General features: G+C 39.1%; 1 protein-coding gene across 3 annotated transcripts in view; it reads left to right on the forward strand.

Annotated features, from left to right (window-relative positions):
* LOC114654936 (complexin-1) overlaps positions 1 to 27,226 on the forward strand; it is a 177,950-nt gene that overhangs the window by 110,366 nt on the left and 40,358 nt on the right. For all 3 annotated transcript variants that reach the window (XM_028805807.2, XM_028805806.2, XM_051929946.1), the window contains exon 3: positions 9,128 to 9,303. In XM_028805807.2, coding sequence (XP_028661640.1) covers positions 9,128 to 9,303 — 176 coding nt within the window. The remainder of the gene's footprint in view (positions 1 to 9,127; positions 9,304 to 27,226) is intronic.

The following is a 27,226-nucleotide window of genomic DNA, read 5'->3' on the forward strand; positions in this document are numbered from 1 at the left end:
ATACAAAAACTTCTTCTGACGAAGATCTGAGTGTTTTGGAGTGAGTCCATCACTTTGAACCGGATAACAACAGACAAAGCATGCAGTGGAAACTGGCCAAGAAAAAACCGCCAAGAAAATCGTTATGACCTTCTCTGGGGTCAAGAAAGGACACTTGTAATTTGGGAGTCATTCTGTTTTAAAAATGTTTGACATATATATTGATAAATCAGTTGGTAGTAAACTAATAAATTATAGGAATGGCTACATGGCATTGCGGCTAGTGCAAGCACCTTACAGCCCCCGTGGCTTATACTTGATTATTGGCCTGGTCACCATTTGTGTGAAGTTTACACATATTTTCTCCATATTCATGTCACTTTTCTGTAGTACCTCCAGTTTCCTCCCACATTTCCAAAGATCTACAAGTTACATTAATTAGCGAGTCTGAATTGGCTTTGTTTTAATTAGTGTGGTGCTTTGCAATAGACCATTATCTTGTCCAGGGCGGATTTTTGCCATGGTGAAATAAATACGAACAGTAGATGAAAAGTATAATTAAACCATAGAAGAAAAGCAGGCTGATTGCCTCAAAGACCACTGATGTTTGTTCCTATACTAAATATTCTTTATGCAATGAATATGAATCACAGACTGTTACAGTGAATTCAGAAAGAATTGAGACCCCTCCACTTTCTGTACACTTTATTGAGTTGTAGATCTAATTTTAAATAGATGAATATGCAATTTTTGAGCATCAATTTACCACTTAAAACCCATAACTACAATTTGAAAGCATGTTTTCACTAAGGTTTGCAAATAAAAAACTGAAATCTGTCATTCATATAAGTATTCAGTCTGTGCTGTGGCAATCCAAATTGTCCTCAGTTGCATCATGTTTGGTTTAATTCTCCATGAGATGTTTCTAGAACTTGATTGAAGTCCACCTGCTGTCACTCACATGCACCTTAGGGACAGCTTAAAGGCTCCGGTGGTGGTAATTCCTTGCCGATCCAAAGGGTGGTGCTGTATTCTAACACCTTTTCTCTTCCTCCCTCTGCATACCAGATGATCAACAACCTCACCACCTCTGATGTCACTTCTGGTGTCTGTCCACCTTGACTTGCCTCTTCTTGCCTGGCCTGTATTTAACTTGACATGTCACCATCTTGGAAAGTCTAATTACAGACTCTCTTTTTACATAGGTGTTTCCGCCAAATCTTTATCTTGTCTTTGTCTTATTTTGCACTGTGTATAGAAGGTCCTAAAATTCACTTTACATGTCGGGCTAAAAGCCAAGCAAAGAAGTCCAAGGAACTCACTAAAGACTTCCATGAGCATATTTTGGAGAGGCATAGCTCAGGCCAAGGGAATAAAACCACTTTTAAACAGTCGAGTGTTCATTGGAGCACAGTGGCATCAACAATTGTGTAAAGGAATAAGATTGGAATCACCAGGACTCTTCTTAGAGTTTCCCTGATCGTCCAAACTGAGTAACTGGGTGAAAAGGGCCTTGCTCAGGGATGTGATCAAGAACCCAGTGATCACACAGAGATTAAGAAGTCCACTTTTAAGATAGGTGAATCTGCTGGAAGGAGAACGATCTCAGCAGCTTACCATCGATCTGGTGTTTACAATAAAGTGAGCAGTTGGATGCTACTCTTCAGTTAAAGGTATATGACAGCCCACTTGGAGTTTGCCAAACAGAATTTAAAGGATTCTAAAAGAATGATGAAAAAGAGTCTGTGGTACCTGGTAGGTAACCACCCATACAACCAGATTGTGATTCAGACTACGAATGCAATAAATATATATTGTGGTGGGTCCTCAAACAAAGAGCAGTTTGGAGTGCTAAAACAGCCATCCCCATTTAGTAATGAAACTTTCAAACAAAAATAATGTACGATGGCATGAAATAACAACAAAAGTAGTGGCCACGTAACAAAATTGCCTCCACAGTCAGAGTTCCGCCAGTGCCGCATATCGTCTCTCTTGGTCAAAGATGCCTCCATTCAGGCGGCCATCCTTTTAAAGCCATAAGGGGCGGAGTCAGTTCACATCACGGGGCGTTTTCTCCAGGCTGTGGATGTAGAACATGATGTGGATGTTGGCAACAGAGCCCCCACTTGGCACCAGGGTGGTACTACATACCTGGGAAGTTGTTTTATACAAGGAAAGGTCAGACAAACCACAACACTTATAAATACTGAACAAACACAATTGACATTTTATGTAGCATTGCTACATCCTTACTCATTGTTGTTCTAGTCCTCATGCTTCAACATCATAAATTCAGGTTAATAATTGTATCGGTGGATAAAATGACATACACACTTTTATATCTTTGAGTACACAATTTATGCAATTATGCTTCTTTCCCTAGAAAGTTAATGTCTTATAAGAATGGTTTAGTACTTATATACTTCTTGGGTAATATTGATTTTAATTTGTTTTTTCACAAATTTAAGCTAAATATGTTTTGAGGCAATTTTAAATTAGTAGATATTTACCATGCTTGGCTAAATCATTTAATTAGTATTTGTATAGCTTCCATTGATCGTCTTCCTGTATGGTGTAGCAGAAATAAAATATTGCTTGCAAAAAGTGTTATAATTTAAGTTCTGTATACAGAATTAGCAAAGTTAATTCACATTTATTACATTTTTTAAAATAATTATTAAAATGTTACTACCTACGCATTAAAGAAAAAAATGTAATAAAATTATATTTTTTTGTGACTAAAAAGACAATTGTAATCAAGTAGAATATTATTGTAAAGGGGTGGTAGTGGAAATATTTTATAAAGTCATCTAATGACTCACTTGCTTTGCTATATTTAGTGAGAATTCTAAATAAGGCTCATGCTTTCGTACAGCTGATAACATTTTCAGCTTGTTAATTATATTCACACCTTCTATGTTTCTTTCCCTGGTGACGAAAATGAAAATGTGATATACCAAGCAGTCAGTTTTGTCAGGAGAAAATGAAGTGGTGCATGATTCAGCACTGTGAGCTAAGCAAGTACCGTTTCCATTCCTGGGCATGTTTTCTTCATCAGGGTGTCATGGGGTGTCATATCAAAGAATAGAATGGCTATGATTGGGAATTCATAATATTTAATCATATATATTATATCAAGGAAGTGCATGTTGCAGCTTTCTGACTCAACTGTTCAATTTGACAGGTTTCCATTTAGGCTGCTTTAGGGACTTGAATGTAAGGTAACTGCTGCTACCTTTTTATTTTTAGCCTTAAAAATGCAAAGTGTCATAATTAATGAATCACATATATTACTTGTAAATATCACAAATTGGAAAGTCAGCCATTGTCCACTTCTTTTGTGTATGTATATTATATCTGCAAGTGGGATTAAAGACATGGTGTTGCTAATTTATACAACTTGAATTCCTCATTGAGGATCCCTCTGGATTTAGACTCCCTCTGGTGCCATCCTTCAGATGAGTCGTATAACCGAGGTTGTGACTCTCTGGTCATTAAAGATTCCTCGGCATCTTTCGAAAATAGTCGGGTTCATTCCGATGTCCTGATTAAATTGACTATTATAAGTCTATTCTGCCCCCCTAATCATCCCCTGTCTCTTTTATATTCATCTAATTTTATTTCACAATTCAAACGTGCACAGTTTCTTACTTATCATCGCCTCATTTTCTTCACACTTAACCCTAGAGAGTACATCAATCCATCAGTTCCTTCCACCTCTCTTCCACCTCTTTTCTGTGTCTCTTTAAATAATTCCTTCTCTGTCTCTGATTGGCTGTCTCTCTCACCCCTTCACCCAACTAATAGCTAATGTGTGGTGAGTGGACTGGCGTAAGAATGGCTGCCGTCACATCATCCAGATGGGTGTTACACATTGGTGGTGGGTGAAGTGGCTTCCCTGTGTCTATGTAAAGCAGTTTGAGTAGCAAGAAAAATTGATTAATTACTTAATTTATGCTTATTAATAACTTTTGATTCCTTATGACTGTGAACATGTTAGAGTTTTTTTTTTTATACTGATAAAATGAAAACAGAATACAGCAAAAGAAAACCAATAATAATAACTGGTGTTGAAAAACTGATGTCAAGATGGCATCTCCACATTCCTTTATTTCGTAATTTTGCCCTAAATATTGGAGGCCATCCAATTTCCTCCTTCCTTTGGTTTCACTCTGGTATATCTGTGCAAGGTAATATATTTAGTGAGTCAGGGGTGGAAATGTTTCTTTCTCTTCAATCTATCATCTTATCCCTTACACTTCCTACTTAAATGAATAAATAAAGCTTTGCATTTATATACAGTAATCCCTCACTTATCGCGGGAGATAGGTTCCAAGGCCGACCGCGATAACTGAATTTCCGCGAAGTAGGGACACCATATTTATTTAATTATTTAACGTGTATTTGGACATTTTTAAACCCTCCCTGTATTGTTTACAACCCACCCTTTACTCTATTAATAACAGGGACAACTGCTAAGCAATATGAAATCGGTAGATAAGTTTACACTTACTGTATAGTGAAGTACACGTAGCAGCTTGTAGGCGGTCATGACATTGTCGACCTTGTTGCAAAGATTCCTAAAGCAGATTCCATCTAGACTATTGCCTTATCACGTCTACTTGCAACTCGTTTTGCGCCCTGGTTAAAGGACACTGCGGCCGTAGATCTTATATGCTTTTCCTCCTTTTTAAATAAAAAGAATCATGGACTCATTGATGTCTGCAGCGGTGTAGCTGTTCCCTTCCTTCAACATATCCAAATCTTTTACCTTTTCTGCAATCATTTGCATCTTCTGTTGGCGCTTGGACACGGCCCCTGAAGCAGTAGCACGTTAATGGTGAATGAGTGAGATGAGACTTCCTGGTTAATGCAACACTCCGTCGCTGAGCCAATCAGCAGCACACAGGAACTTAACTGCGTGCTCTGATTGGGTAGCTTCTCAGCTATCCGCCAATAGCATCTCTTGTATGAAATCAATTGGGCAAACCAACTGAGGAAGCAAGTACCAGAAGTAAAAAGACCCATTGTCCGCAGAAACCTGCGAAGCAGCGAAAAATCCGCGTTATATATTTAGATATGCTTACATATAAAATCCGCGAAGTCGTGAATCCGCGAAGGATTACTGTAGCACTTTTCTCATTACTCAAAGCACCCAGCAGTTGCAGGTTAAGGGACTTGCTCAAGGGCCCAACAGAGCAGAGTCCCTATTGGCATTTATGGGATTCGAACCAGCAACCTTCTGATTGCCAGTCCAGATCCCTAGCCCCAGAGCCACCACTCCTTTCTTACTTTCTCGTATACAAAGTATAGCGTAAGTATTATAATCATACAAAGATTCAATGTCGAGATTGTGATGAATCTCGACAGTTTAGACCTCTCTGTCTTTCTTGTATACAAAGTATAGGGAAAGTATTGGAATCCTCCAAAAATTCCATTTCGAGATTTTGATGAATCACAACGTTTTAGACCTCCCTGAGTCCGAAAATACCAGTTTTGGGATTATGTAAGTGTGTTGGTGTATGTGTGTATGCAAACATGATAACTTCAATACGCATTCACTTAGGCCCACCAAATTTTACATAACAAGTATTAGGTACAAAATGTAGATTTCTATCAACTTTTGGACTCTATCCGCTAACCGGAAGTGGTACTTTACCTTTTATTCATGCAACTGCAGAGTCAAATTTATTCAACTTTACTTTTATAACAATTGTTCAATATATTATTAATTTGATTTGATTTGTTGTTGATAGTTCTTTAATGTACACAATATAAAAATATAATCATTGTCTTTCAGGTTACAGCTTAAATATCCATCCCCATATCTGAGTATACGAGAAAGTCGAGGGGAGAGCACTCCGGTTTTTCTATTTGCAGTTGAGGTCTGTGCTCAGGACATGTGAAGTTCCCCTCCCTCAGTTTATCCCCTGAACTCATTTGCTTCATCCCTTTCTCATAAGACCACACGGTATCTGGTCTCTCTTCCTTCCTCCACAAAGCTTCCAGGCACATCTCAAAGTGCATAAAATCAAAACAGTGCACAGTATTAGCAATAACATTGGTTTCCCTTTTGAAATATGAGATCCTCCCTCCATTTTAAATGGGTGGTCATGACAGGCAGGGGATTTTTTTTTTCATTGAACTTAAACTACAGTATTTCATTCACACATTTTAACCACTCATATCCCAGAGGTTAAATTTGAGTTCCACAACAAAGCCTTTCCTGTTGAAATTGTCTCCCCATCCCCTAGAAAAAAAAACTCCCCAAGTAAATGTTTAAGATCAAGGCACCACGTTTGGCGTGAAAGTGGACTGGTACATTTATTTTAATAATTTGTCCTTAAAATGTCTTTGTACAGAGTTCTTGGGTGTCAAGTAATTAATTCTTAATTATAATTATTACTATTATTTTTTTTAATAAATCTTATTTTCCATGTTCCTTTGTTGATGAGTTCCCGTTGAAGAATTTATTGGTAACAGAACATATAGTGCGCACGCACTGAAGTAACAACTAACAAAGTGGCATTTCTGATATTTTAATAAAGTTTACTGTCCACCGTCAATCACAGGGCATCCTGGTAAAGCGACTGTAATACACCATCAACCTTAAAACGCAGACTTCATAACATTGCTGTGCATGACGAAGCAGCTGGCTGACGACTGTTTGTGCATGATTGCTGACGGACAGGCCGGCATTTTGCATGGAGTATGTGTTAAATCAAAAGGGAAATGGCATGCGGGCGGCACGGTGGCACAGTGGTAGTTCTGCTGCCTCGCAGTTAAGAGACCCGGGTTCGCTTCCCAGGTCCTCCCTGCGTGGAGTTTGCATGTTCTCCCCATGTCTGCGTGGGTTTCCTCCCACAGTCCAAAGACATGCAGGTTAGGTGGACTGGCAATTCTAAATTGGCCCTAGTGTGTGCTTGGTGTGTGGGTGTGTTTGTGTGAGTCCTGCGGTGGGTTGGCACCCTGCCCAGGATTGGTACCTGTGTTGGCTGGGATTGGTTCCAGCAGACCCCCGTGACCCTGTATTCGGATTCAGCGGGTTGGAAAATGGATGGATGGATGGAAATGGCATGCAAAGATGTGCAAACACAAGGAGATTGGTGACAATCATACCTTAGTGTGCCATGCCAAAGCAGACAGGACAAACTGAATTCCAAAGGGCACAGATCTATATGATGTTCAGATGAATTTCAAATTCATGTACTTAGAAATGTTTCCCTACCTGTATCTCCAAGTCTGACATCATTTTCGCCGCAATTCCCTTGCACCCAGCACAAGATATAAACCAGCCTTTATGCGGCTCAAGGGGAGCCCGTACCGACACATGTTAACGGCACATCTGCTTAACAATAAAAAAAATGGCCTTTTGCATCTGTTACTATATACAGTGGAACCTCAGTTTGCGAGCATAATTCGTTCTGGAAACGTGCTCGCAGTCCAAATCACTCGTATATCAAAGTGAATTTCCCAATAAGAAATAATGGAAACTCAGATGATTCGTTCCACAACCCAGAACTATTCATATAAAAATGATTAATACAAAATATAAAGTAAAAATACATAAAACAAATTAACTTGCACTTTACCCTTGAAAAGAATCATGACTGGTGTGAGTGAGTTTCTAAACTCTGGTGGGATTCCACCCAACAGGACAACACGAGGAAGAGCGTCCCAAAGCAATCGCAGTCTCCCAGCACTGTAGCAGTTTGCCGTAAAAGCAAATCCGAAAATATTACGGACATGCTATTAGCGCCTGCCATCGATGGGTGATACAAGGAACAAGGAACATTATAAATGTGCAGGGCACAGTATTACTTGGCCATGACTCTGCCTGACTGCTGTGTCTGTGTATAGGAGAGTGGCAGATCCCGCTACAATAAATAACCCTGCTGTTCCTGCTTCAAGCTGAATAAAGCTGGTGTTGCTAAAGTACTGAGACTCAGCTTCGTGTTTTGGGGTGCAAGACGGGGACTTGCATGTCACAGCACACACACACAGTCACAATGCTGTAGTAAACAGTATACGTTCGTACAGATGTTGACTATATGAGTGAGGCACGCCGACTCAGACGGAGAATAGGAGACGATTACCCACAATCCCGCAGCGAGAGAGAGAGAGAAGAACCATCAGCTCAGTTGTGATCACAGGACGCTCAGCAGACAAAGCATATACATACTACTCATATTGCAAGACCTCGCTCGTTTATCAAGTCAAAATTTATTAAAAATTATAGCTCGTCTTGCAAAACACTCGTAAACCAAGTTACTCGCAAACCGAGGTTCCACTGTAATTAGTTTAAAGTTTCAATGATTTCATATGCAACCGGCAAACTAAGTAGAAATGATAAAAGCCTATTTTTGGTTGTATTTGAGACCATTTAATTGCAGACTGGAGCCATGGTGGGACATGGGCTGGGCCACTCGAAGGCTGCTTCTGGAGCGCATCTGGCCCATTTGAAGAGGCCTGGTTTAGAATATCCTGCCTCCTTTTGGGTCACCCCACAGGAGCTTCCTGTAAAAGTGCTGCAAAAATACATCCGAGTTTTACAAGCATTGCCGTTCAATTCACTAGAACAATCATTTGGTTGAAACTGCCCAATAACTGCTGCTGGCAGGAATTTTCTAAACCGCTCCCTTCTAATGATATTAAAAATAATGGCAAATAACTTTACAAACTTTTCAGGGGCGTTCTGGTGTGGCGTTAAAATGCTTGAATAATGTTTAGGTATTTAACATGGATTTCTTTTCTCCTAATTACACTAAAGGACTTTGTTTCAAACTTTTTTTTTTTCCGATCCCCTGAAAGCCAGATGCTGGCCTTTTTATATGAATCAAAAGTCACACGTACAGTATGTGATTGGCAATAATCATCAGTACTATAAACAACACGGAGGCGGCCATACTTAAACACATGGTGAAAAATGATAAAAATATTAACATCAAACAAAAAATTAATGAAAAGAGCATGACTAAAAAAAACAAGATTCATGCCATCTTTGTAATTAGTGTAATAATGAGTAACAATGGATAAAATAAACAAATCAAATCATTGTTTTTTCATTGGTACAGCAAATTTGCTTTGGAGGCACAGATGAACTAAATATTTTATGTTTAAATTCCTTTCCTTTATTATTGTCATGCAGGGGCTACCAAAGACATGGGGAAAATGCTGGGGGGCGATGAAGAAAAGGACCCTGATGCAGCAAAAAAAGAGGAGGAACGACAAGAAGCACTTCGGCAGCAAGAAGAAGAACGAAAGGCGAAATATGCGAAAATGGAAGCAGAAAGAGAAGTAATGCGACAAGGCATTCGAGATAAGGTAGAAAAAAATAAGACTATCCCTAATAGAATGGTGCTGAGCTGTACTGTATGTTTATTCTTTGCTACTTTGTAGAAAGTAACATTGGCTTTATTTGAAGTCCTAATAGTATGCAATAAAAGGTTTGAAAATTTACTTAATAAAGAAGCCTGCCTATTAGAAATGGTCATTTTAAGAATCCTTCTTCTTATAGCACAAAGGCTCAAAAGCAGCCATTGACATTTATCCATCCTTCTGTGCTGCTCTCACGTTAGCTTTAATAATAACTGGGTGTTTCTCAAATGACTAATTTCATAAATATCAAGTCAACCAGTAAGTAATTAAGCCCCCCTACCTCATGGCTCGGAATAGGATTAAGCAGGTATAAGAATATAATATAATATGCTATGCTATGCTAGGGCGATACGGTGGCGCAGTGGGTAGCACTGCTGCCTCGCAGTTGGGAGACCTGGGGACCTGGGTTCGCTTCCCGGGTCCTCCCTGCGTGGAGTTTGCATGTTCTCCCCGTGTCTGCGTGGGTTTCCTCCGGGCACTCCGGTTTCCTCCCACAGTCCAAAGACATGCAGGTTAGGTGGATTGGCGATTCTAAATTGGCCCTAGTGTGTGCTTGGTGTGTTTGTGTGTGTCCTGCGGTGGGTTGGCACCCTGCCCGGGATTGTTTCCTGCCTTGTGCCCTGTGTTGGCTGGGATTGGCTCCAGCAGACCCCCATGACCCTGTGTTCGGATTCAGCGGGTTGGAAAATGGATGGATGGATATATATATATTATATTATTGATATATTATATTGATATTCACAAGTGTCAAAACGGCAATGATGTGTATTTCAAAAACCTGACATGCTAGCTTAATTCCGATTTCTTATATGAAATCAGTGTAAAAATCATAATAAAGGGATCTTCTGAAGTTCCCGGAAGCAAACAAAAAATATTTTTTGTAGACCAGTGAATTGTCTTATCAGTAACAGGCTGCCTTTATACTCCAAGATACTCCATTAACAAAAACAGGACATTAGTCGCATCACCTTCACATAACTCTAATAACCGCCTATGGAAATATTTTATGGGTATGATATACTTATAATAAATAATAAATACCTGTAAAGATGCAGATTTGGTTAATACTCACAAGAAAATAAAGTATTATGAAACTATTCAACATACATGAAACCCATTACTTATTGTTAAATCTTTAAGTATATATTTCAATTGATTAAACTAAAAGTTAAAAGAGAAAAATTCAAACCCTAAATAGAGATATATATCCAAATAAACCCAATACAAACTGAGCATATATTACTTCACAATTTAAAGGTTCTAGTTTGATATTTACAAACATCTAACGACCGTTTACATTGTTTGGTTTACAATTCAAATTGCAATGTGTTAGGTTATATAGCACCCTGATGTGTGGAGTACACACATAAGGAAGTTATTCTGAAGCTTTATACCACACTGGTGAGGCCTCATCTGGAGTACTGGGTGCAGTTTTGGTCTCCAGGCTACAAAAAGGACATAGCAGCACTAGAAAAAGTCCAGAGAAGAGCAACTAGGCTGATTCAGGGGCTACAGGGGATGAGTTATGAGGAAAGATGAAAAGAGCTGAGCCTTTACAGTTTAAGCAAAAGACGATTAAGAGGTGACATGATTGAAGTGTTTAACATTATGAAGGAAATTACACCAGTAAATCGAGACTGTAACTTTAAAATAAATTCATGAAGAACACGTGGACACAGTCGGAAACTTGTTAAGGGCAAATTTCAAACAAACATTAGGAAGTTTTTCTTTACACAGAGAACCACAGACACATGGAATAAGTGACCAAGTAGTGTGGTAGACAGTAGGGACTTTCAAAACTCAACTTGATGTCATTTTGGAAGAATTAAGTGGATTGGACTGGAGAGCTTTGTTGGGCTGAATGGCCTGTTCTTATCCAGATTGTTCTAATGTTCACAGTAAAAGTACATCTGTACCTCAGAAAGTCTGGGCTGTATTTTCTTTTAACTCTTTGAGAGCTGAATATTTTTTTTCCAAAAAACTCCGTTTTCTGAAAAAGCACACAAGGCAATGCTTTCACAAAAAAAATCAACATAAAATGTCTGCTACTATGTGCTGTGGCTGCCGTTGGTGCATGTTTGGCATCTCTGGTGGCAGTGGCTGCACAGGGGCACCTTGATGTTCAGCAGGAATGCATGGTGGGCCGGCTGCCTGTGCACAGCAGGTGGGTGGCGGTCGCAGTGTGACGCATTATGGTTGGTACCTCCTGTCATCGTAAGTGGTGGTCCTCCCAGGCGAATGCTGCTACACGAAAGTGTTCAGCACCATGATCAACTGGGGACTATCAGATGATGCTGGTACCTCACTCACCTCCAGATCACTTGCATCAAACTTGGAGTCCAACAAGTCAGAGTCCTACTCAATGAAATTACGTAAAACGTCCATGCTTTGCACATTCACTTTGGTCTCTCGCCAGATATCGCTGCCATTTTAGAGGTTGTTTGTTCTTCGCTACTCACACACATGTAGGGAAATGAGGTTAAATCAACAAAGCTACGTAACTTACCTTCTAGCAAAGGGAGTCGAACTAAAACGTATGGGTGGCTGTTGTTGCAGTTTATAGCTGATTACCATGTTCTGCCCCTGAATTTTGACAAAAGTAGACATCAGCCCTGAAAGAGTTAACATTTCTGTTTGGTTCAAGATTTTGGGATGGATCTTGTTAGGTTGATACAGAATTGTATGAGTTCACAGTAGGTGATGCTCCAGGGCACTCGGGGAATGTGTCCATATTCTGTGGCTATCTTAATGAAGTGTACGGCGTATAACAGGTTGTCATCTACTGGGAACTGGACTTATGTGAGTTATTTCAATTCCACAGTAATCTGGAGCAAAATGTCCTTTGACAGTGTGCAGGAATGAAATCTGCAATCAGTAGTCCCCTAAATGATTAAAGTGATGGCTGATTTATTTCTTTTATTTTTTTTTTAAACTTAAGCTGATGATGCTTCTAAGTTGTCCAGCGACCCACATTTGGGCCACGACCCATGGTTGAGAAACATTGCTTTCTACTCTACTGCGTTATAAGCCTTATAAATTAAGATTTTACTGTCTTCTTGGATATGGTTGTATCACTTGTCTTGAGGTAACAATTAAGTACAGAACTGCATATTAAAATTCTTGTATTTGAACCATTGCTTCTTTAGTTGGTTGTTTATGACACAAATTAGCTTCTTTATTAAAAGGCTGGTCTATAAGACAGTAGTGAGAGCAGCTATGTTATATGAGTTGCAGATGGTGGCACTGACAAAAAAACAGACCTGGAGGTGGCAGAGTTAAAGATGTTAAGATTTGCATTGGGTGTGACAAGGATAGGCAGCATTAGAAATGAGGACATTAGAGGGTCAGCTCAGAATGATTGTTGGGAGGCAAAGCCATAGAGGCGAAACTGTATTGGTTTGGACATATGCAGAGGAGAGATGCTGGGTATATTGGGAGAAGGATGCTAAGGATAGAGCCTACAGGGAAGAGGAAAAGAGGAAGGCCTAAGAGAAGGTTTATGGATGTGGTGAGAGAGGACATGCAGGTGGAGGTGTGATGGAGCAAGATACAGAGGACATGAAGATATGGGAGAAGATGATCTGCTGTGGCGACCCCTAACAGGATCAACCAAAGAAGTTGAAGAAGAAGTTAAAAGACTGTTTTGGCCTGGGAAGAAGGTAGCAGGTTATGGACACAACATATAGTGTATTGTTTTCGCCATTATCCACTTTCAGGCTTTGTAATCCGGAGATTTATGCTGTCATAAGATGTTCTGGAATTTGAATCCACTGGACAGCTTCATGTAAGCAAAGCACTGCAGAATGTACAGCTGTATGTTCATCTGAAGTGCGCCTTTTCCTGAATCCCTCCCTGTGGATTATCTAGTATCATTGGTAGGATTTTGTTTATTATCTTAAGCTTATGTGCTTTCTGAGAAAATGCAGCAGATTTCAAGTGTATCTACTGTATGTGTACAAGAAACAGATGCTTCTGTTCCACTTTGTTGCTTTATCACAAGCAACATATTTACTGTATTAGTTGTGAAGGACAAGGCTAAGGCCTGTATATTAGTTTCCTAGTGGTAGTGTACGATTACCTGCTTTTATGTGCAACCTTCAGTACACAGCGTTACTAACAAAACTTTGTTAATAGTCTGAAAAGAGCATTAAGATAGATAGATAGATAGATAGATAGATAGATAGATAGATAGATAGATAGATAGATAGATAGATAGATAGATAGATAGATAGATAGATAGATAGATAGAAATGAAAGGCACTACTGTATATAATAGATAGATAGATAGATAGATAGATAGATAGATAGATAGATAGATAGATAGATAGATAGATAGATAGATAGAAATGAAAGGCACTACTGTATATAATAGATAGATAGATAGATAGATAGATAGATAGATAGATAGATAGATAGATAGATAGATAGATAGATAGATAGATAGATAGATAGATAGAAATGAAAGGCACTATATAATAGATAGATAGATAGATAGATAGATAGATAGATAGATAGATAGATAGATAGATAGATAGATAGATAGATAGATAGATAGATAGAAATGAAAGGAACTATATAATTGATAGATAGAAATGAAAGGCACTATATAATAGATAGATAGATAGATAGATAGATAGATAGATAGATAGATAGATAGATAGATAGATAGATAGATAGATAGATAGATAGAAATGAAAGGCACTATATAATAGATAGATAGATAGATTCATGCTGGTGACTTCAAAGAAAGAGTCAGGGCCTGTTAGGCCTGTTCAGTCATGAACCCTGCTCTATCCAAAATTAATATCTTTAAATATAAACCTGTCCTGCGGTGGGCTGGCGCCTTGCCCGGGATTTGGTTCCTGCCTTTGGCCTTGTGTTGGCTGGGATTGGCTCCAGCAGACCCCCGTGACCCTGTTTTCAGATTCAGCGGGTTGGAAAATGGATGGATGGATGGATGGATGGAATATAAACCTGTGGCACAATCCGACCAGGTCTGACCTCATCTTACTGCTACCTATAAGCCTGTATTGGCAGTAGCTGCTTTTTGTTATCCAAGCCAGAAGTTTTTAAGTGTGGTTAGGGGGGGTTGTAGTTTGTTTTAATCATTTATTTTTTGGAACTTCTTTAAAAATTTGCCCTTGTGGACAAATACAGTAAAGTATTATATAGTGTATTCACTCTATCTATCTATCTATCTATCTATCTATCTATCTATCTATCTATCTATCTATCTATCTATCTATCTATCTATCTATCTATCTATCTATCTATCTATCTATCTATCTATCTATCTATCTATCTATCAGCTTCAATGATCACTTCTTTACACTGCCTGGATGTTGGTAGTGATTAGTCCACTATGACTCCCAGGTCATTTTTGTAAGGTGTGCTTTCAAGTTTCAGACCTCCCATTGTATATTCAAATTGAAAATTTTTACTTCCTAAATGTAATCTGAAGGTGATGACATTAAAGTATTGTGCTGTTGCCTTCCACACACTCTCCTTGTCTTAAAAGGGGAAAAATACAGTTATTTTTGTCTGCAATTTGTCAGACTTAAAGAAGGTGATCCTCTGCAATATTCAAAATAAATATTTCAAAAATTGATGTAGGCCTTACTTTGTTTGTGTTCTGGATTGCATCTAAGGGTATTTTGTTTATGCATTGAAAGGTCTTGGATTTGTCCTTTTGATATTAAAACATCCATTAGGGCGCCAAGTGTCTCAAAACCATCAACCTCTTCCATTGCAGCCATAAAGTTAATTTGACTGCAAGATGATTAATAAAGAATCATTAGTTTCTGAGAGTTATTTGCTGTTCTCTCCTTCACATCATTTTCTTTCCTTCTGTATTGGTTCCTAAAATTGCTTTTTTTTTGTTTTCTGGAGATTCTGAAGATGGTCATCTCCTTTAAATAAATAGAATTTTTTTGTTCAGACATAGTTTCTGCTTAGAGGCCTTTCTTGTGATAAGTTTGCCTATGACAGCTTTTTATCGTGTCAAGGTTGGAACGCTTGAATAACCCTCACCTCTAGAGCTCCTCTGGTTTTATGGCAAGCATTTCGAGTTTCCGATACGCAAGACTAAACACAAACCACAGAAAAGAGACAGGAAAGGTTTTTTTAAAGCTCAGCTAGGAAAGCTGCAGGTGCTTTAAAAGTAGGCATTTTTATTTTTTTATTTTGTACATATCTGAAATCAATATTTATCTGTTTGCTTTCTGAATAATAGGGATGTATTGAATAAGGAGCTGAAGTATCGACCACAAGTCAAGGACCAACCCTGCAGGCATGACAAACTAAAGCACACAGATACACTAAGTCATATCAGCATTGGCTGATTGGCTGGTTAATATAATTATCAAAACTTACGAATATGACATAACATACAATATATGAGTTGTGTGCAGAAGAACCTAAGAGTGGTCGTCATCAGGATGTGACAAACCATTGCTTAGGGGCATGGCAATGGTAGGTGTGTGATGATTGGGTCATTAAAGCAAACAGTATAAAAGCGAGAATCATCTGAGATTATGAATAGTAACAAGGAGCTTGGTGCAATAGTTTATGATCTTCTGGTATTGAAAATTTTAGTGATTCCTCTTAGACTTTGAGTTTGGTTAACATTTGGGCTTTGGCGACTATTGTTTTTCACTTCCCTGTTTCAATCCTTTTTGTGGTGTTTTTGATTTATCTCTTGGTCTGTTTATAATTCTAAATTTGCTCAGTTTTTCTACTGGCAGAACATAAAGTAAAATAGATACAGCTTAAAAAATATGTTGGTACTAGTCGTCCCCTGTGGCTCCACCTGCGGTGTAGTGAAACAGGACAAACTTTAAAAATCAATAAACAAACAGGTATCGCTAGCTAAGTGGAAGCAAGGTCTGCTCCAACACGTGGCCAGAGATAAAGCAATTCGAACGCAGGCTGGCGCGTGAGTTAGGAGGACCCTGCCGGGCTCCCCACTCCTGACGTCACGCTTCCCCCTCTCCTTGGCCTGCAGCCTCTGTCTTCGATTAGCGTGAATATATCACTCCTGCAAGCAAACTATGATACTTAATGTGATGATAGAAAAGCAGACAGACATACAGACAGACAGACATTACATTTTATATATAGAGAGATGTACCACTTTTCAAAAAGGGAAGATAAATCTAAAGTAAGGGCCACACCAAAGGAGTTCTGTGAGGGAATGCTGTGAAACATCAAGGCATTTCATTTTCTAACCCGCTCCATCTTGACCAGCTTTGCAGGGAATGCTGGTGCCTATCATAGTTAGCATGGAGCCCAAGGCAAGAACAAACCCTGGACAGGGTGCCAGAATAGTTAATTTTTTTTTTAAACAGGGAACAAAAAATTATCATCAAAAGAATAATTGATAAAATGTATAAGGAAAGCTAGAGTAATTTAGAAATTGGAGGAATGTGAACAGAATGGGAAAAATCAGTAGGTTAAGTATAACACAGAACAAGTACACCGAGAAGAAAAGGAAACAATAGTCTTCAAGAAATGGAAGAATGTGAAAAGTGCAGAAATGATCTGTTTAACAAAATAAAGAATAGAAAAAAAATATTATTGATGAAGAAATACTCTAAACAACTATACAAATGAAAGAGTGAAAAGAGATTAAAGAATGAGTTATAAGAGATATAAAAAAGATAATGGAAATCAAACACAGTTAGAAACTTGTTTTAAGGGTAAATTTTCGCAGAAACATTAGGAAGACTTTCTTCACACAGAGACCCACAGACACTTGGAATGAGTGACCAAGTAGTGTGGTGGACAGTTGGGCCTTCAAAACTCAACTTGATGTTATTTGGGAAGAATTAAGTGGACAGGATTGGCAAGGCCTGAATGGCCTGTTCTCGTCTAGACTGTTCTAATTTTGCAGTGTTGTCACCTTTCTCCTTTCTTTTTCAATGCATTAATGACAACATTAATTTCATTTTAAAAATTATCCCACCCATATAACTGAAAATATAGTTTTGGGCACAAATACCTCTTTTCCTGTCCCAGATAATAATGCTGGTTAAAAGCCAACAAGTATGTTTTACACAGAGGTCAGAATGTATCTGGGTGCATCAGATCGTAAGAAACACGATTCTATACGTATTGAGCAAATCACTCCTAGACCAAAGCAGAAAACAAAATGAGATGCTATAAGAGTGTACATATATTAAACGTTCTGAAAAATATGTTAATTGATATATTTTTAGCAGACTTAGCTTTGCTTTGAATCATCCAGCTTTAACTGGAACTGGTCTGATTCATCTGGCATTTACTTGTGACATTTGCGCTGTACTGTACTATTAGTTGTTAGGAATCCAATTACAAACAGAATAATTGAATAAAGTCAAAGCATTCGGTAACAATGAGGATTTTCAAAGAGGGCACGTACAGCCCTGTGGTAAGAGAGTCTGCTTTATTTGAGTGTGTGGGGCTGCTAAATGTCATTGCATGAAAAACAGGTCCATGAAGTTTAAAACAAGCGTTAAAATGGGATATGCTGCAGCGCGACTGAGCACATTCATCTTCTGGTTTCTTGTCATGAAGTGATCTACTTTGTATGAGCTGAGTGTAGTGTTTTCAAGGACACAGCTGAGAGCAGAGTCAGCCCTTGTGTCGCTGAATAATTGTGATGCAGACATCGGTGGACTTGCTGCACTCGAATGTCACCGGAGGCTTGCACTTTCTCCTGCCTGAATCGTGAAGATTTACAGCCTGTTTAGGATCACTCTATAACTTTTTATTCAAATATGTCCGAGGAGACAAATGAGCACACTGTTATGGTACTCTGTACCGCCTCCTCATTCCTTTGGGGGCAATGGTTCAGTTCCCAGTTCCCATGTGAATTTTTCCTGACATGTTTACTATATATAAGTGCTTTTTTTGCTTAGCTGCAGTTTACTTCTGTGGCTTGACAGATTGATTGTCCTAAGTGACCTTCAGGATCAGCGAGGTACAGTTTTGTCCATGGAGGAGCAGAAGCTTTCACTGCAAGCAGTCAATAAAATCAGAGGTCAGGCCTTGTAGATTACATCAACAATTGCGAGGATGCTTAAATCATCAGAAAGAAAAGAAAGAGACAGAACTTTCAGCAATGGTGAGGATTCTTAAATCATCTGAATGAAAATAGAAAGAAAGAAAGAAAGAAAGAAAGAAAGAAAGAAAGAAAGAAAGAAAGAAAGAAAGAAAGAAAGAAAGAAAGAAAGAAAGAAAGAAAGAAAGAAAGAAAGAAAGAAAGAAAGAAAGATTCACTGGTTGTGGGCATTTGTGTCACTTGCTTTGCAGGATGAGGTTACAGAAAATTGAAATGCGTATCCATACTGCTCTGAGGAACTGGACATACAGACCTTTGTATTTTAATATATAGTAGACTAGAGGGCTCTGCCCCCTGCTCGCTTCGCTTGCCAACCCCTGGGCAGGCGCTATGTGCTACCCACTTCGCAGATATGCCGCTAGTGAATGGGGAAGCAGATGTACAATTTAAACAGATTGTTATTTTCATGGGAATTGTTACCACGCGCCCTTGTGTAAGACACGCACCCTAATTTTTACAAAGAAAATCACAAAAAAATTTTCCCCGTGTACTATGCGCGTTGTGATTGTATAGGAAGAGTTTAGGGCACGTTTACCACTAAATGCCCTTCTGTTTTTGTTGCATGACGAAAGAGCGAGCGAGAGAGAGAGGGAGAGAGAGAGCATGAGTGAACAAGCAAGAGAGAGAGAAAGTGCGCGCGAGAGAGAGAGAGCGCGAGAGAGAGAGAGAACGCGAGTGAACAAGCAAGAGAGAGGGCGTGAGCGAATAAGCAAGAGAGAGAGAGAGAGCGAGAGCGAGAGAGAGCGCAAGTGAACGAGCAAGATAGATAGAGAGAGAGAATGAACGAGCAAGAGAGAGAGAAAGAGAGTGCGTGTTAACGAGCGCGAAAGAGAGACAGAGAGTGCGAGCGAGAGAGTGAGAGAGCCCAAGCAGAAGAAGTAAACATTACAGAAAAAAATGTCCTCGTGTATGATGCACACCTGATTTTCTAATGCTAATTTTTGGGAAAAAATGTGCGCGTGGTATACGGGTAAATACGGTACATATACATAATAGAAGTAATTATTGTACATTACGGCGAGTAATAGTAACCATAGTAAAAAACAGTAAAATGTAATAAATTGAAAGAAAATTATGTTTCATATTGCATTAGAGGTATTTGTTGCGTTATACGTTTTTATTTTGTTTGGCTTTGAAATTAACACACAAGTACTTTTTAAACTTACACTTTTACTGTAAAACTTCAGTAAAAACAATTTTTTGAATTAATTTTTCGTCAATATTGAATTGAATTTTGATTCTGTATTTGGACTTACATTATGATAACGCAACATATAACTGCCCGTGAGTGAATATCGTTTCTTTCTCTCTAATAAATAAACCGACTTTTTCAAATGTCTGTCCCTGTGATTTGTTAATTGTCATAGCAAAAGCTATTCTAGCGGGAAACTGTAAACGTTTTAATATGAATGGCACATCAAGATCTCCTTTGGTGTCTAATGCTATCCGCAGAAGATGTACTACACTACCTTTCTTGTCGCCTGTTAAAATTTTACATGTTAGAATTGTTCGACCAATTTTGAATACAATTAATCTTGTCCTACTGCATAGCCCATCACTCAGACATAAATTACACAATAACATTACGATACATCCTTCTTTCAACAGTAATTCGTCCAGTGGAAGACCGGACGGTGTTAACGATTGTAGATATTCTACGGGATATTGTGAGCTGATGTTTTCATCTTCCGCACCATCACCACCAACTGTTTCAGCATAGTTTATTGATACGCATTTAACCGATTTTCCATGTAACCGATCGATAATTTTAGCGTTAATTCATTTCTTTTATTGATAACCCTTCAGGATGGAATTCTTCAATAAGATTTGAACATAATAAGTCTTCTTTTATTGGGAAGTTAAAGTGAGAAAAATGTAAAAATGTTTAAGAGCTGAGAGCGCAGGAACTGTGTCTGAGAAAAGCATTTAAACAAATGAGAGGTGAGAGAAACATGGGCATAGTTGAAAAATGGTTGAGAGGAGCTCGGGACTTGAAAAAATCTCTTGGCAATAGTCTCGTCTCAAGATTTTCTTTTATAATAGGCAGTAACATGCATACACTTAAAGTAGATATAATATTTAATGTTATAAAGTGCTTTTCAAGGCACTTTGGGACATATTATAGGCTAATGCCATATAATAAAATGTGTATTCAATACATGTTAGCATAAAATATGATAAATATAATTAAATTACACAATAAAAAATGTGAATTAATACCTGAGTCATTTAATATATAATCTACAGGAGGGAGAAGTTTGAATTACACAATAAAATGTACTATTATATGGTCAAGCCTGGGAGATCATCAGCACTGTTATTCCACCCAAAATCAATAATGTGGTCCTTGTGCGTTTAGATGGGCTTTCCAAATGTTGTAACAGGCCGAGTCCTCAGTGTACAGTAACAGGGTTGCATGCTGCATGCTGATCAATTCTCCTGAACTTAACAGTGCCTTCAGAATGTATTCAGACCACTTCGCTTTTGTCACATATTGTTATGTTGCTGCCTTGTGCTAAAATCGTATTCCCCTCAAAGAACAACATTCAATACCCCATACCCCACATTTTAGAAATCTTTGCAAATTTGTCAAAAATTTAAAAAAAACCTGTAATATCACATTAGTCAGTATTTCATTGAAGTACCTTTGGCAGTGATTCCAATCTGGTGTCATCTTGAGTCTGACATGATGAACTTCCTACACCCGGATTTGGGAATTTTCTGCCATTCTTCTCCGCAGATCCTCACAATTTCTGCTAAGCTGGATGGAGACAGTAGGTGGACAGCTATTTTCAGGTCTCCCTGGGTTCAATTTGTGACTCTAGCCAGGCAACTCGAGGACATTCACAGAACCACCCCTGTGTTGTCTTTGCTTTGTGCACAGGGTCATTGTCCTGTTGGAAGGCAAACCTTTGACACAATTTGAGATCCAGAGCATTCTGGAACAAATTTTCATTAAGGATACCTCTGTACTGTGCCTCTTATAGTTTTTCCTCAACCCTCACTGGTCTCCCAATATTTGGCACTTAATAACCAACACCATAGTGTGATGCTGTCACCAGTATGCTTCACCACTGCAGGCTGGGATTGGCTACACACTTTATTATTTGGTATTAACCTATAATATGTCCCAGAGTGCCTTGAAAGACACATGATCATGTTAAACATGTTATCTACAATATATGTATGTATGTTATCTTGACAAGTTCATGTATACTTGTTATGTGTCAAATTCATCAGAGCAGTATGATTGGTCATTTTGGCATTGGTGACATGACGAAAGAGAAAGTGTGAGTATGGAACACATGAGGAGAAGAAAAAGCACACTCTAAGAGAGTCACCTCCAAAGAGGGAAAGTATCAAACTGGACAGGAGGTGAGAAAGACCCCTTGAAAATAATGACAGAGTCTGAGAAACAGGCAATACAAGAACTGGGAGCACCTGTGAAGAGACCTTCGGACACTTGTGAATAAAGAGGCATTGAAAGTACACATAGGGCAAGCGATAGCAAATATTTTTAAATGATTCTATTACCTACCTTTGTCAGCTACCATGGCTGGTTAATAATACTATTTAAAAAGTATGCAAAGCTGGTGAGGTTGAAGTTTTAAAGATAATCAATTGCCACACAACAATTGTGAAAATGTTAAAGCACTACATATAAGACAATGCCAGCTTTTTGGTGCTATAATCTAGGGATAGGTCACTATGTTGATGTCACATATACTGTATGCTATTAGTGGAGGTGTAATTGTGTGGTGCTGGGTTCTTCTTGTGCTTTTTGCTGGCAGATTGGGATCCAACTTAGACAGAGATCTCAGAATCTTTATTCAAGATTCAAGATTCTTTATTCAAGATTCAAGATTCTGTATTTGTCACATGCATAGTTATACAGTACAACACGCAGTGAAATGCATCCTGATCCGCTTATCAAAACTGTGCAAAGTTAGAAGAATCAGTGAGATTAACTAAAAAGTCCTAGATTGAAAGATAACAATATAATAGAACATAATAAATAAGTAAAATTAAGTGAATAAAGTAGAATTAAGTGTTAAGGTGCAATAGTGCAGTGATTATTGTGCAAAACCAAAGTTAGACTGGTGCATAGTTAAATGACAGACCAATTCCAAAACAAGGTAAGGGTAGACAACATACAGTAGTACAACTTACAGTCCAGTCTAAGTATGTGGAGGGTCATAGATGAGATGGCATGTTCTGATTTAACAGTCTTATGGCTTGAGGATCGAAACTCCTTCTGAGTCTCTCTGTCCTGGCCAGGATGCTACAAAACCTTTTGCCTGATTTTAACAGATGAAACAGGCTATTGCTGGGATGAGAAGAGTCTTTGATAACCCTGAGAGCTCTGGTCCTGTATCTTCTAGTGTAAATGTCCTGCATAGATGGTGGAGCTGACCTGCAGCAGCGTTCTGCTACATGGATCACTCTCTGTAGGGCTTTACGGTCCTGAACACAGCAGTTTCCAAACCAGGATGTAATGTTCTGTGTCAGGATACTTTCCACAGCGCCAGAGTAGAAAGTCTTTAGAATCCCTGAAGCGACCCCAAACTTCCTAAGCTGTCTGAGATGGTAGAGTCTCCGCTCTGCCCTTTTGGTCTGAACTTGGATGTGTTCAGACCAAGTCAGGTCCTCAGAGATGTGAACCCCCAGGTATTTAAAACTGTTCAACCTTTCCACTGGAGTCCCGTTAATGATGAGGGGCTTATAGTCCCGCTGCTGTCTCCTGCTGAAGTCCACCACCAGCTCCTTGGTTTTGCTGACGTTGAGCTGGAGGTAGTTTTCCTGAAACCACAATGTCAGGTTTGTAACTTCATCCCTGTAGGCCGTCTCATCGTTGTTTGCGATGAAGCCCAGTACCACCGTGTCATCTGCAAACTTCACAATAGTGTTGGAGGAATACGTGGCCGTGCAGTCATGGGTGTAGAGGGAGTACAGCAGGGGGCTAAGAACACACCCCCGTGGAGCTCCTGTGTTGATAGTGATGGTGTTGAAAACACAGTTACCATCCCTCACTGCCTGTGTTCTGCCTGTGAGGAAGTCCAGCACCCACGTACACAAGCGGTTGTTGAATCCTAAGTCCCTCAGTTTCACAAACAGCCTACAGGTTATTATTGTATTGACTGCTGAACTATAGTCAATGAACAACAATCTCACATAGTTCCCCTGTTTCTTGTCCACATGGCCGAAGCTTTTCATCCATTTGTGCTTTCTGAGATCTGTCAGTTTGAAGGAGAGTCTGTTTTATCTCTCAGTATGCACAAAAATATTTTCAGTTCTTGCTTGCTGGAAGAACAAATGTCATGGCATTATTTTACATGTCTAAGGGAATAGTTTCACAAGTGTCACATTTCAAGCCTTTTTTCTTAAGAGCACTTAATCAAAGAGCATCTAACATGCTGCTTTATAGGATCAATGGTGAGATTTTCGCAAGCATTGTGTTTTAGTGGTTAATTCCTTTAATTTAAACCACTGGGTGGCAGGTTGGCGCTGTCTCACTGTGTGACCTTGAACAAGCTGAGCCAATTAATCTATGTGTGTTTCAATTATAAAAATACTTTTATGAAATGTATTCTGAACTAATGTTTAAAGTCGCCTTAGTTAAAGGTGGTAAAGAAAAATACTATATTGACTTCTTTTTTTTTTTAAATCTACATCAGGGTCTGCAAAGTCAGTCCTGGAGGGTTGTAGTGGCTGCAGGTTTTTGTTCCAACCAAATTTCTTAAAGAGATGTCAGTTATTACTGTTGAAGCACACATTTTTATGCTTCATTTTAGTTGTCTCACTTGTTAGGATTTCCTATCCTTAATTGCTTATTTTAGTCTTAAACAATTGTATTCACTGTTTTAATTGTTCCTTATTAGCAATTGGATGCATATGACTAAGGAACAAGCAGTTGTCCATCTAACATGTTTCCATTTACAACTAGCTGTGTGTATTCACCTTGAGCGTTCTAGTTAAATAAAATAATTGGAAGGTGTAGTTTTATGTCCAGGCTTGTATTTATTTTCCATCCATCCATCCATTTTTCCAACCCGCTGAATCTGAACACAGGGTCACGGGGGTCTGCTGGAGCCAATCCCAGCCAACACAGGGCACAAGGCAGGAACCAATCCCGGGCAGGGTGCCAACCCACCGCAGGACACACACAAACACACCCACACACCAACCACACATTAGGGCCAATTTAGAATCGCCAATCCACCTAACCTGCATGTCTTTGGACTGTGGGAGGAAACCGGAGCGCCCGGAGGAAACCCACGCAGACACGGGGAGAACATGCAAACTCCACGCAGGGAGGACCCAGGAAGCGAAGTATTTATTTTCTTCTTTCTTTATTTTATTTAATACTAGGGGGTTCACCTCCTGCTCGCTTCGCTCGCCAACCCCCCTCAGCCTGCACTACGCTCCAGCCACTTTGTGTCTCTGGCGCTCGCGTTGTGAAGAGGGGGGCTGAACACACCCCAAGGAGACGTGGTCGCTCCTCTGAAACCCCCTCTTAAACGGTGATACAATGGGAAAGACATAATAGTTGTTTCTTTTTTACCTCCTCTTTGCTCGATCAGCTGCTGGATTGCTGCTGCTGCCATGCCGCATGATCTGCATCTTGCATGGCACTTCAAACATTTAAAAGCCTGTACAGCAGCTTTCCTACTCTTTGTCTTTTATTTCCGGCCCTGGCGTGGTTAAATCTCTTGGCACAAAGTCTTGTCTTACGGGACGTGAGTTCTTGATATTTTTTAGTTTATAATTTAAAAACAGAATAAGAATTTAAAAACCTAACAACATCACATTAATGTTTGATAAATTCTGAAAAGAATGATAGCAAACATATATTTGTAGGTTTTAAAATAAGCCCGATTTACAGTGTGACAAAAAATGTGACATAAAAACATCACATAAAATTGTTGCACAAAATCGTTGCACTTTTAGGTTTAGGATTTTAAATAGATAATCTACTCTATTTCTACTGTTGTGTTCTGTTGTGTTTATATATTACTTAATCTTTGTGCTCAGTATCTTTAAATGTGCTGTCATTTCTTGTGCATTATGGGTGGCATTGCAGGAGGCGGGGCAACTCTGACATCACTGCTGCTGGGTCCTCCTCCTGCCTTTTTATTCGTAGTCAGAAGCGAGACCCAGTAGTGCAGCACTGAACTAAGATTATAGACTGAGAGTATTGCTTTCTTTCTTTGGATGTACTGTTTTTTTGTTTATTTATTTATTTATTTTTTATATTCTTTTGCTTTTCTTCTTTGGTTTCTACCTTCCAATTGTGGATTTGTAGCACCACTGTTGCACAGAAAAGGTTGAGGCTGAAAGAGACAGAGAGCTCAGCTGCCGTTACTAAAAAGTGCTCTGGTTCGCCAAAACAAGATGTTCTACTTTTAACTCACAGTGTATGGAGACCCACTTCTGAGCCACATGTTGTGGGTTTGCGGCTGCCAACTGGCAGTTCACCACAGTGCAAATCCACGAACTGAGATGCTTTTCTGTCCAAGAACTTCCTTGGTTTTTGACTCACACCTGATTTTTTTGTCTTTAATTCTTGTCTCATCTTTTGGTTTTATTATATAGAGTAGTAGAGTTTCAGGTTTTTACTTTTATTTCTGTCTTTGACGTTGCCTTGTCTCTTGGTTGTCTCATTAAAATTCTTACTGGTTCGCTAGCATGACAATCAATTTGAAGTTTATTATAAAATTTCATAAATGTACCTCTTCAAATAATGACTACAGACCAGTGGCATCACATCATGAAAACCCTTGAGAGGCTGGTCCTGAACTATATGAGTTCTCTTGTGGTAGACCACCTTGACTCACTGTAGTTTGCCTATGAGACAAAGATTGGAGTGGAGGATGCAATTATCTGTCTGCTGCACAAGGCTTATTCTCACCTGGACAGAGCTGGCAACACTGTGAGAATTATGTGTTTGATTTCACCGGTGCCTTCAATAAAATCCAACCTTCCTGATAAGAGATAAACTCAGAAGCATGAGAGGGGATGAGGCTATGGTGTCCTGGATAATGGACTGTCTGTCAGTTTGTGAGACTCATGGACTGTGTTTCTGATATGGATGTGAGCAATACAGAGCACCACAAGGAAAAGTCCTGTCTCCTTCTCTCTTCACTCTGTACACCTCAGACTATAAACATAACACCAGGTCATGTCACTTGCAGAAATTCACAGATGATTTTGTACTTATGGGGTGTATTGATAAAGGAGATGAGACAGAGGGGAGGTGTTTCTTGGTGCAAGAAGTGTCTGCATCTTAACATCAGCAAAAAAAATGAACTGGTTATTGACTTTCACCACACCAAAGAGCCTCTATGTCCAGTCACTATTGGAGGAGTAGATGCAGAGGTGGTCCACTCTTACAAGTACTTGGGAGGTCTACATTAATGACAATTTGATCTCGGAACACAGAGGAACTCTGTAAGAAAGGGCAGAGCAGTCTGTCCTTCCTTGGGAGACTGTGATCTATTAATGTGGCAAGTGACATCCTTCACATCTCTTACAACTCCATTTAATCCAGTTTAGTTTGCAGTGCTGTGGTGTGCTGGGCTGGTAACAAACACTACATCAAGAGAGTCAACCGAATCAATAAACTAATTAAAAGGCCAGGCTCATTTATAGGACCCACTCTGGACCCTCTGGAGGTCATAACAAAGGAAAGAATGAAAAGAAAACTGAGTGCCATTATGAACAATGCTGCACATCCTCTCAATGAATTAATTAGCAGAAGTGTGTTAAGAA

Source organism: Erpetoichthys calabaricus, chromosome 7 (assembly GCF_900747795.2).
Source record: "Erpetoichthys calabaricus chromosome 7, fErpCal1.3, whole genome shotgun sequence".
Taxonomy (NCBI): Eukaryota; Metazoa; Chordata; class Cladistia; order Polypteriformes; family Polypteridae; genus Erpetoichthys; species Erpetoichthys calabaricus.